Source organism: Aphanomyces astaci (assembly GCF_000520075.1).
Source record: "Aphanomyces astaci strain APO3 unplaced genomic scaffold supercont1.61, whole genome shotgun sequence".
In the NCBI taxonomy this organism is placed as follows: Eukaryota; Oomycota; class Saprolegniomycetes; order Saprolegniales; family Verrucalvaceae; genus Aphanomyces; species Aphanomyces astaci.
This window is the reverse complement of record NW_009798324.1, coordinates 426,393-438,644: the sequence shown is the minus strand read 5'-3', so window position 1 is coordinate 438,644 and position 12,252 is coordinate 426,393. Positions and strand designations below refer to the sequence as shown.

Here is a 12,252-nt window from a genome sequence, read left to right as displayed (position 1 = left end):
GACTCGCACTGGTCAGCTTAACGCTGAAGTCCAGCTGACTGTGGCGAGACGAGCTTATCCCGAATCGAGATAAGCTTTAATGTATTACTTAAACAATATATTTACTGTTAGTTCAATTATTTATTATTCCACTTCGCAGATTGCAATTATTAATTGATTTTCAGGATGATATTGCCGAAAATTGATTATATTGTACTGTACTGTACAAATATATCACCACAGGTATTGCCAATATATTGTACAATAATCAAAGGTTGCATTGGCTGTGAGGTTTGTGTACCAGCTCCCATCGACGAGAATGCACTTGCACAACGAGCACAAATAAGTGCTACGCCCTCCCTTGACTGGAGATTTGGATATGTTTGCATGAACTCCGTTGGAGGGCTGCTCAGGGCTCTCACAGTTACACAGTTGAAACCCATTTCTGTCAAAACGATAAAACGCTACTGTTTCAAGTTGGTGAAGGCCGTGGAACGACGTGTGTCGAGCGCTATGGCTGGCCGGCCGTACAGCATTGTGTTTGATGGGTGGTCCAACGACTCTACGCATTTCCTCGGAATGTTTGTCTCGCTCCCGAATGTGTGTAAAGGTGGTGGTGAACCGGTTATGTGGCTCCTTGCATTCGCTCCTATGCTGGACGAGACGAGTTTTGACGCCGCTACTCACTACGAGTTCATCCTGGAAACGTTAAAGTGGTATGGCCAATCAGACGCGAGCATCGAAAAGTGGTTCGTTTGTCTGATTGGCGACAATTGTTCGACCAATAAGGCCACGGCGAATCTCTTTTCGCGACCGTTGATTGGCTGTCACAGCCATCGCTTGAATTTGGCGGTGGATCAGTTTCTCAAAGCTAAGGTCAGTGATGTGCTCTCTAAGGTGGCTGCAGTCATGGTTAAGCTTCGATCGTTGAAAGCGGGGGGCCGACTACGATTAACCACCATGTTGAAGCCCAAGCTACGCAATACCACCAGATGGACTGGCGCTGTGTCCATCTTTCAACGCTACATCTACTATCGTGATGGCAACCACATCGATACCTCCGATCCCGAGATGTCCGAATTGTTACCGACCCCACAAGATGACAACCTTATCCGGCGCCACCTACTGGGACTGACTAAGTTCAAGTCGATAACGCTCGCCCTGCAACAGCGCGATGTGACTTTATCCGAAGCGCGTCTTGTTTTTGATCGCATACACCAGAAGTACACTTGCCTAGATTCTCATCTGGCGCCAGACAGTAACATCTCGTCTGTTCCAGTACTAAACTGGTTTTGTACTGGACCAGACGAGAACGCGCTTTGACTCTTCGTCGCCGACTCGTCTGGCCCTGCGAGCTTCCGTTTTCGTTCACGAAACTACCGTCTAAAATCCTGCCATACCATTTGGATTGTCACCTGTCGCTCACGTGGATCCGAGATCTCGAACACCCCCCCCCCAACTGATGGACCACGTCGTGTCTGCTCGTCCAGACGAATCCATGAGTGTCGAGGCCATGACGGACCATGTGGAGCCCAGTCCGCTACTCGACATGGTGCCCATTCATCAACCTATCGTGGAACGTCATCAGCACTTGACGGCATTTGAACCGGATCTACCATTTGGTCTTGCTCCTGTCGCTCACCACGAAGAACCTATGGAGATTGACGCGACTGATGAAATTCCGTCGTTGACGATGCCGCCGATCTTGCCGCTTGACGGACCACCTCCCATCCGCTCCATTCTCGACAACTTTAGTGAGATGGAAACAGACGACAACTCGATCATGCAAGCTATTACCGAGTCGGAATTGGTCGCTAGTTCTCCGTCGAGTGAGGATCTCGCAAATATAGAACTTCACTCTGAGCAAACTTCACTCCAAAGACCACGTTTCAGCACAAGTCCAAACCTTGCGAGCCTCGTCCCTCGAACACCAAGCTGCGACCACGGACCTTTCGCACAGAGTGGACGAAACCCTTTCGTCTACCTGTGCCTGGTAGTTAGCTGCTACCGATGAACTAGGCCACCTCCGCAACGCTGTTGATACAATGGCCGAACGGAACAAGACTTTGACACTTTGACTCAAGACGTTTCGTCAATCCAAGTTGAACTTCAAGCATTGGACGCTTCCGTGAATCTCCTTCGAACTTGGCGGTTTCAGATCCAACGGCAATCTCCGTCAATGCTCAGGCCATTTCTGAATGCACTTTTCAGTCAAGCCTCGGCCACCGCTCTACTGCAGACCGCTCTTCACTCGTAGGAAGACCGTATCTCCCGCGAAGTTGAACGCCCCTCGTCTGACGTCCAAGTTCTCGGTCGTCGCTCCACGAACAACTTTCTGCATCACCACCTGTCTATTCAGACGACACTCGTCCCTGCCTCAAAGCGCTTCGCCAGGAAAACCAACTCTTACACGAACGCGTCTCGTCTCTCGTCCACGACAAGACCCTCCTGCAAAACCGCGTGCTACTTCTCGAAGCGCGCATTGATCGGCTCAGTCTAGACATCTCGTCCCATCTAGCCCAAGCTTCGATCTCTGCACCCGAACCATCCTCGGGTTGCCCTTTTCTGCTACCTTACGGACTCACTGCCCTCTTGACCAAAATGTCCAGTGACATGGCTGACGTCCTCGAGCAACCAAGCATTCGGTCGCGCTGTGAAATACACTACCATCCCGTCCTCGGACGCCCATTATCACTGCGAGTGCTCATGAAGTAACTTGTGGAACAAGCTGGCCATGGTGGTCTGACCGACGATGAACGCAGGTCCCTTCTCAGTCTAAAGCTCTCGGCCGACAAGACTCCCACTACCCTGAATGCCTGGTGGATCGCCTACTCCAAGACGAAAGGTGGTGAGGTCTAGTCCGAGATCCATGACAGCTTTGTGGACCAGTTCTTCAGCAGCACTCCTCGCGACCACGTGGACAACCTGATCGAAGCGTCTGAGCGTTACATGGACGAACCGGTAAAGGCGTGCGCCAAGTACGCGTAAGTCGACTCCAGACGATCTTGGACGAAGTGGACTTCCCAGCTAGTAAAGGGGTTGCCATGTTCAAACGCGGAGTTCGACACGCCCGTGCAGAGTCATGTCTCGAACACACCGACCGCGAACCCATCGCCGACTGCATGGAACTCCTTCGCACGCGTGAATTTCATCTGGACGAAATAACAGACAAGACCCAGATGTACGCAAAGCCTCGATCCAACTCCTCGGCCTCTACGTCGGCGTCGCCTCGTACAACTACCAGTGAACGTTCAACTCCTCCGGATTCGCCTCATATGTCACGCCGCGGATCTCATGTCGAGTTTGAGGACCAAGCGGCGATACGGCAACTCTCGAATTCATGACGACGAACCATACCCAGCAGCAAAAAACGTTCGTCGCGTTGATCGCGCGTTCGAACCAAGTCCAGCAAGAGTTTGTCGACGCCTTGATTCGTCACACTCAGCCCAATTATGCTGCCCCGATCCAGCCCTCGCAACCATACAGCTTCGCCTATCAACAAGCGGCTCCGATCCAGTCCGCGACTTCGTCTTATGGATAGCCGTATCAATAACCATATGCTACTAATACCATTGCAAGCGGCCCTTCCACCGAACCTGACACCGACTCAGAATCAAATGCCCGGTGCCGGACGTACTCGTGTTGGCCATACCCCAGTGATGATCTCGTCCAAGCCCGACGAAATGACGGTCAGCGGCCAAAACGTCTGTGGTCGTTGTGATCGTCGTTGTCATGGTGCCAGCGAATGCTCTCGACGGACTATGCGCTGAAACTCTCTCTTGTGGCCAGACGGGACACTACCTAGGCGAAGACGTCAAGCTCTGCCCCAAGTGCCCATCCAAGCCCGCAAATCAAGCCTGCTTCTTTGGCGCTGAGATGAACCTTACGGGAACAGGTTTTGTCTCAGCTTGCCACACTCAGCACGCTTCCTATGTGCCTGAGAACAATGTATCTTCCTTTTCTAGTTCGATCCCAATTGTTACGACGGAGGAAGGACTCACGTCTTTTATCCATCCTTCAATCTTGGACTCGGATGCCGCATCCCTCTACGCATCCTCATGTTTCACGACGACGCCCCCCACCGACGGACTCTGTTCGTCTGGCCAAGCTTGAGTCAAACTCTCCACCTACGCACTCAAGACCCACGCCGACGAACCACGTTTGTCTGCTCAAGTGTGTTTGTGACGAGTCTACTGCTCCTATTCAAGCATCATCACTCGACTCGACGGTTGCTTCATCGACTTCTCGCAATCAGGTTCGCACAAGCGCTGACGACCAACCTGAACGCCCAGTCTTCTCGGACGCTGAAGTCAACGACCTTAATTCGTCGTGCCCTGAAATACGCGAGGAGGAATATCCCAAGGAAATCGAGGATCGACTTTATCCGATTACTCCAGCTGACGTCCGCATGCAAACTGATCGCATCCGCGAACGTCGCAAGAACCCTGCACAGGACGAGATACTCAAAACTCTCAACCTCCTTTCGTCGGATGTCCACCTACTTCTGGCCCCGGCAGACATCGAGGACGAAGCCAAATGGTATGGCTGGTTCGCAGACACGCTCAATACGTGTGGTGAGGCCAAACGCGCCAATCGCGACTTTAAAACAACTGAGGCAGTCGCTCACATACAACGGGTCGACCCTAATCCTTACGCCGTGCTATGGGCCGGCGACGAGTTTGTCAACTCGCCTTGCCCTAAACTATACGGGGTGCCTGATAACACACCTTCTCCAACTGTGCCAAAGCTTCAACATCGCTGGCACGCACGTCGACTAGTTGGACGACTAAGATCTCACGTCCAACAATCTCGTCCAAACGACCTATCGCTTCATGGAACGAACTACCACTCGACTACCCATCGAACAAGTCCTCCCAGTCCAGCGTGGCTCGCCAACGCATTCATTTACAGGGGACCCGCAACTACAAACGTCGCTCGTCAAAACTAGACCCAACCCATTGTGACGACCTGTTCAACGACTGTCTACCTTCGTCTCGCCTTGTCGCGGGCATCGCTGTGTCTGACACGCGGACACAGACGGCGACGAACCCTTTCGTCAAAGCGTACATCGACCGAGTACAAGCAACGGGTCTCATTGACACTGGAGCAACCAGTAGTTTCATCAGTGCGTCATTTTGGCATCGTCTCGGCCAGCCCCCACTCAAACAACCTCGTCTGGGCTTTGTCACTGCAGACAACTCGAATCTCGACATTTCGGGCCGCGCTGACGGATTATCACGTCTACCAGTTTGTCCGATCGAGACGAGAAGTATCAGACGTCTGGTGGCCCAGACTGACCCAGACCTCACGACGGGGAAAGAATCTAGTCGAACCAGGTCGCCTTCGTCGCAACCTCCACACAGCCGAGTCTACCAGAACCAACCTCGAACAACCCCCAGCTCATTGACTTGTACGACCGACGGGCTCGACCTTCGCCCCGGCTGAACAACGAACAAGCGAACGACACTTGGATCGTAGCGTTGAGGGCATACCTAGACGAAGGTGCTGTGCGCTTGGACCCTTACTTACTCAAACTGGTCGTTCGAAACAGTCATCAGTTCGTCGTCAGACAAAGCATCGTCTGCCGATACATCACGTTCAAGACACCCCTTCGAAATCCCAAGCTCGCCTTGTTCCGGTCATACCTTACACGCTCGAAGAAGTGCTTTATGATTCCCACGCGTCCCCCTTGGCTGGACACCTCGGCTACATGAAGACTCGGGAACGCCTCAGACGAACTGCGTACTGGGTATACTGGCAACATGATTGCAAAGACTAAGTCTCGAAATATTTGGCCTGCAATCGAGCCAAAGGCGGCCATCCATGGAAACATGGTCCAATGCAATGGATGCCAGTCTACTCATTGACCATTCGCCTTTGTCGTGGTGGACGCGCTTGGTCCTTTACCCACGTCCGACAACGGCAACAAATATACATCTTGGTATTTGCCGACTACTTCACTTGATGGGTTGAAACCATCCCAGTACCAGACCCGAAGACGTCTACCTTCAGTCGTGTCTTTATCGATGAAGTCCTCTGTCGCTTCGGTGTGCCTGACCGTCTGCTCTCCGACCGCGGATCAAACTTCGTCTCCGAACTGGCCACAACGATGTATGTCACGCTAAGCATCAATAAGCTTGCGTCTGCGGCCTACCTCCCCCGAGGACAAGGTCTAGTTGAACGATTCAACCATACGATCATTCAGATGCTCAAGATCTATGTGACTGACCATCAGACGGACTGGACACCTACCTACCACGCCTGCTCTTTGCGTATCACACGTCCCACCACGAGACTCTTGGAGACTCCCCATACTTTTGCCTCTTTGGACGAGACCCCACGCTGCCGTTGGAATTGGCGTTTATCAACGCCGAGCCCTCCTGGAAGTCCGACAACTTGCCCCAATGTAAATGTGGTCTGGCCACATCTTGGAAAGAGACGCGAAGCCTCGTGAAACAACAACTGATCAACGGTCAAAACAAGAGCGCAAGGACCAAGTCCAGCTAAAAACCCATCGAATTTGGCGAGCAGACAGCCGTATGGGTCTACAAATACTTCACCAAGTCCACTCGTCCAGTCGATCATCGAACGACCAAGTTGGCCACTCATTGGCATGGACCCTTTCGAGTCGATCGTAAGATTGGCACAAACACATACAAGATCGACATACCATCTCACCCTGACAAGATGGTAACAGTGAACGTCGACCGACTTAAGCCTTTTCGGGGCTACTATTCACGACCATTCGATGACGAGATACCTGAGGACGACGAAGCATCCGACGAACTGTACATCGATTGCCTACCCTCGTCCAGCTTCGTGTCCTTTCCAAATGACGACGTTGCTTACTCATCCACCTCATCGCCGAATTTCCAGGTAGTCGACCAGCGACGACTGCCCAACTCCCGCCAAAAGGAGTACTTGGTCGAACATGCCGAGGGTCTCAAGTATTGGATTGCCGATTCCAAGCTGTCTGTCTGTGTACAGATCATACGTGGACGAATTCCAGACGACCAGACGAATGAACATGGGATTACCTCCGCTTCGCCGTTCGAAACGGTACAAAGACCTCGACGTGGAACCCCAAACGTTGATTCAGTTCTAAACTACCTCGACAACAAGGACACATACATCTAAGTCAAATGGATTACTGAATACGCATCACGACGGCTGTACTAACGCTTCTTTAACGTCACCCCTCGTACGTAGGCATGTTGACCTCCCAACACGTCAGTATTATCCACTGGCAGCCCGTACTCAACCGCACCGCCTTGGCCCGACCAAAGACCGCCACAAACTCGCCTTGCAGGTTGGGATCCGTCGATTTCTGCCTCGCCACCCAGACGGGTTGTTCGTAAATACCTGCTGGAAATTGTACAAATGGGAAAGGACTTCTACGCGTCGCCGCCAGGCCGGAGTTCCCTCGTCGTACATGGGACCCACCCAATTTGGCGCTTTCTTGAGTCGCATCTGCGCAGAGAAAAAGTCTCATGCCCACTTCTCGTGCATCGCAGCTGGCAAAGCTGGGTCAAACTCGTAGGCCTGAAAACGTGGTAGTCGCATGTCTCCCAAAATCGCGACGATGTCGGGCCATCGGCTCGACCCGTGCGTCCCGATTTATCGCACTCTCTCATTTTCTCCCAGGCTGGTCTGCATCGACGTCAGACTGTATGGCTCTTGGGTGATCTCGGCCCAATACAGGTGGACTTTGTGAAACAGAAAATGGAACACCGACGCCTCTGCGAACTTATGCAGCTCAGAAACCAGCCGTACCCACTCGTTCTTGGCTTTCTCTCTTTTTTTGTGGTTGGGATCGTTGGACGAGGCATGTACCTAGCCGCTCGCATCACCACAACAACTGAAGGGTGACTGACGTACATGATATCCCTGACTGACGTACATGATATCCCTCCTCGGCAGTACCACAACTGATCCAGAAATACCGATTCCAAATAACCTCGCCGTGCTTGTCCAAAAACCTGCGTAGGCTATAATTCCACGACCGCTCAGCCTTCGTCTGACCAGGCGCGAACGAGACAAAGTTCTCCGCCCATCTCTCCCACGGTTTCCGATCACGCGCTACGATGTAAGCCATCTTCATGGCCTTAGACAAGGAATGCCGAATGTACTCCAGACGCTTCACCCCTTCTTCATCGATGTGTAGCGAACTGGTCGACTTCTCTTGGAGTTTCATCCGCTTGTGGGAGACCCCGTCTTTCTCACACTCTAAATAACGAAATACACACGAACTTTAACGAAAACCACATAGAATACACATGGGCTTCCAGCACCAGTATTCGTTGGGGATGACCCCAAGGGAGTATATACATGTATTTGTTTACGTCACTGGCGTGTCATCAGGTACCCGTATGGTCAGTCACACATATGGTTAATTGAGTTTTGGGTTGGGACGCCGTGACAGAGTACTCCGAGTAGCTGTAAGTTGAAAGTATATAGTACTACTAGAATTAATGTGCACTGAATTATCAGTGTAAATTAACACGAATCGACGCCAGCACCAATCAATACATTGACGACCACCACAGTCGTCAATGTAGTGGCTGGTGGTGGTGCAGACATGGCGGTGGCGTCTGCTGTCGTTGAGTATTCCTTCCTCAACGACGGCAGACACCACCACCACGTCCACACCAACCACCATGCAGCCCCGCACACGAATTAACCACGCAAGGGGGTCGACGCCAGCACCTACCACACCACTACGCATGTGCCATGCATGCCTAACCACTTCAGAATTATACCAATAATCCCGCATTTATAAGGCAACAGTGGAGAATCACATGCAAGGTAGTTTTTGAACGACAGTGATGACAAGATTACATGTAGTCACCGTGAAATGACGAGTCTTAGTATAACTCCTACATCATTTAACTCATGTGTGTATAGCAAACACCTTCACAACGCAATTACCTATAGTGTATGCACCATTAAGCAACTCAAGTTTGGATCCTTACGACCACAGCGATCGACTTTGAACAGTACATACAACACAAAGACCGTCATGTGGCGCTATCGCCAAGTAACCTCTTGTCGGCGCCGTCGAGCTCACGTCGTCGCGCCGTCACTGTGTAGCCTCTTGCCTCCGACACCCTCCTAACGCAGCCGCCCCATCGAACGTGAGGACATAATGAAATGAGATGTAAGGATTGACGGGCTTTCCACATACACTCTGATTGGACAAAACACACACACATGGGCTGGCCAGATTCTACATTACTGCAAGTTCAAGTACAAAAAAGTGCGATTGATTTCGGGATTTGAGCCCCGGGCATTAGCAACGCAGCCATATATCTCAACCACGACTTTTGGACATGATATATCTGTTTGAACTTTACAGTATATTAGTGCAAATTACTAGCAATGTGGGTTTACGTGCTGGTACTTGTACAGTACACTGTATTCGCATGGATGTGCGTGAATTGGGGTTTGGGTGCATACCGAAGCGAATTCTACAGTACGGTGGTTAGATGTAGGGCATTATGGATAGCCTCGAAGCTAATGTACTCCTAGAACTACTCGTCGTAGGGTATGTTGCCGTTGCAAGGCATGCTGTGGCACTGGTACTAGAGTCGGTACAACGTGTGTTAGCTAGAGTTTACATGTCGTTTGAATGCAACACGAGGACTGTGGTACGGTACATGTACTGTATGAGTGTAGGCAGGACATTATATGTACTTACAGTACAGTACTACTGCATTGGCTGAAATATTGGTTGGCACTACAGTACATGAACATATATGTGATCGCTGACAGTACACTTGTCCTAAGTTATCGCATTCTTTACTGGTTATACTACAATCACACACGTATACTAGTAGCGTCCATCATGTGTAGGCACTGTAAGCATGGCTGGGTACATACTAGTAGTAGTATACATATGAAATACAGGTACACTTCAATGATGTTCGTGTTGCTGATATGTTCTACTGGTACCGTATGTAGAAAACTCACGAATGTGGTGATAAGGCAATTACATGGTGGTCCATCACCTCGACACCGCTACTCGTCTGAAGCTATTATCATGGTGTGCATGCACTGTATAACTTGCTGCTGGCTTTGATTATTGGCAGTAATAGTGAATCCCCCACCCCCTTCCTGCTAGCTGCGGTCAAACAGTTTAGTCTGTGCTAATCATGCAAGCTATATAACTTCTGAGGGGAGCATTGAAGCTAAGGGGGAGCATAGTAGCTGAGGGGAAGCATAGTAGCTGAGGGTGTGAATAGTGACTATACGCAATACCCTGGACGATCTCAGTCACCAGCAAGTGAACGACTCCACCTATGCATCTCAACCCCCACGGTATGTGAAGCGACTTGGTGACCCAAGGTCTACTTAATCTGCGACTACGCGTACTTTTTAACTACATCTTACTGCTGTATAATGGATCCAACTAGGAACAGTGTTTTGCTGCTGCAGTACTAGTTATTGTAGAGGGCTGCCACGTTAGTGAAGTTACGATTGCTGCTTTATGTGTGGTGCGGGTAGCAAATGGAGTTTGATTTCAAGAAAAAATGAATTCTACGAAGGGGTTCGAACCAACGACCTTTGCCACTCCAAGCATAGCTTCTCCCAATGAGTTAATTGTGCCATGACACTAACTGAAATGCGTTCAAATAAATGAACTCATGAAATAAGTTCATCTATTTTAACGCATTTCAGTTAAGACGTTTAACTGTTAGCTTGTATCAGACTACATAAATATGATTAAAGAATGTATGTGATCAAGGTGTAATTGAATTGGTATTTATCGAGAAAATAAGGTAGAGATTGGACAAAACTTCTGTGATTGTGTCACGGAAGAATAAGTGTTTACAAGTACAATATGGCTCTCTGAATTGGAAGTTGCGTTCTAAATGCCACACTACTACATACCGGTAACTGCATGCCTTGACACGATTCTGCATTACACGACTCCTACTCATGAGATTTAATCACATTTCATTCTGCCCCAACATCACCATGGACCCATTTATTGTTGTAAACTGACTGTTCGTCCTCCCCCACTTACGACGACGACAACTAAACGTACTAGTACTGTACTCCTATAACTACTTGCCGCAGTGTATGCAATCTTGTTGTCGTTGAAGGAATGTTGTGGTACTGGTATTAGAGTCGGCACATTGTGCGTTGTCTAGAGTACATGTTCTTTGAATGCAACACGAGGGCTGTGGTACTGTACATGTACTGTAAGAGTAATAGGTAGGACACTACATGTACTGTACAGTAGTTGCTGCATTGGCTGATACTACACCATTTTGCGTTTATTTTCAGCTTTATTTCAAAATATTTCCACCAACCTCCGATATATTTCACTGAATCGCCAATATAATTCACCCAACCTCCATTATATTTCACGCCGACGTATAATATCGCCGTTATATTTCACCCAATCTGCGTTATAATTCACCCAACCACAGGTTAATTTCACGTTTCGAAAATATAATTCACCTAACAATCATTATAATTCGACTTGGGAATCTAGAAAGATCGAAGCGCGCGAAACTCTTCGCGCACCATTCTTGAATCTGAGCTCGATAGAAGAGGCCATCCCTGCACCACAAACTCCGGTACAGCTCTCTGTATAGAACGATCCACCGCTAACATGTCATAGTAGCCACCCCAACGTGATCCCTACAAGCGAGTTCTCCTCTCTGCCAAGAGACCTGTGGTTGCAGCACACGACGCCGGACAAGACTGGAAGACCGTTGCTCGTGCATATGGAATCAACGAGTCCACTGCAAAAGGATGTCTCATGTTAAAGTCGTTGACACCAATGCAACGCGGTAAGCTACATATAATACACAAAAAGATCGGATATGGGGCTGCCACCGATGGCCAAACTCGTAATGAGTTTCGCATGCAATACTTGGAACACACAGGGGACGAGGCAATTGAAGGTATTCAGTGCATTTATATCGTATTTAACTCAACAATGGAATATGAATTGAGCCGAATCGCTTGCATGTGTACACTGCTCGCTTTAAGCCGTTTTATGTCCGTGCTACGAAGGTGCAAGACTTGGACGTTGGTGCTTGAGCCGTAGATGTGTTGGTTTTCACTCTCTCGGGCGTAAAGGATTTACTTTTCATGAAATATATAGGTGGTTAGGTGAAATACATTTTCAAAAGGTGAAATTATCCGTTGGTTGGGTGAATTATATCGGGGGTTGGGTGAAATATAATGGCCAAATTTCAATTTGGCATGAAATATAATAGAGGTTGGGTGAATTATATTGGCGATTGGGTGAAATATATC

At 49.5% G+C, this 12,252-nt stretch overlaps 3 protein-coding genes across 3 annotated transcripts; 2 read left to right on the top strand and 1 right to left on the bottom strand.

The window, feature by feature from the left end:
* Window positions 1-492: 492 nt before the first annotated feature.
* Window positions 493-1,442, top strand: H257_14757 (hypothetical protein; the record flags this gene model as incomplete). The annotated part of the gene is made up of 2 exons (XM_009842643.1): window positions 493-1,202; window positions 1,286-1,442. The coding sequence occupies 2 exons, from the start codon at window positions 493-495 to the stop codon at window positions 1,440-1,442; spliced, it is 867 nt and encodes a 288-aa protein (XP_009840945.1).
* A 2,945-nt stretch (window positions 1,443-4,387) lies between these two features.
* Window positions 4,388-5,424, top strand: H257_14756 (hypothetical protein; the record flags this gene model as incomplete). The annotated part of the gene is made up of 2 exons (XM_009842642.1): window positions 4,388-4,690; window positions 4,891-5,424. The coding sequence occupies 2 exons, from the start codon at window positions 4,388-4,390 to the stop codon at window positions 5,422-5,424; spliced, it is 837 nt and encodes a 278-aa protein (XP_009840944.1).
* Window positions 5,425-7,467: 2,043 nt separating this feature from the next.
* H257_14755 (hypothetical protein) lies at window positions 7,468-8,173 on the bottom strand (the record flags this gene model as incomplete). Its single annotated transcript, XM_009842641.1, has 3 exons — window positions 7,468-7,521; window positions 7,606-7,812; window positions 7,880-8,173. The coding sequence occupies 3 exons, from the start codon at window positions 8,171-8,173 to the stop codon at window positions 7,468-7,470; spliced, it is 555 nt and encodes a 184-aa protein (XP_009840943.1).
* Window positions 8,174-12,252: the final 4,079 nt, after the last annotated feature.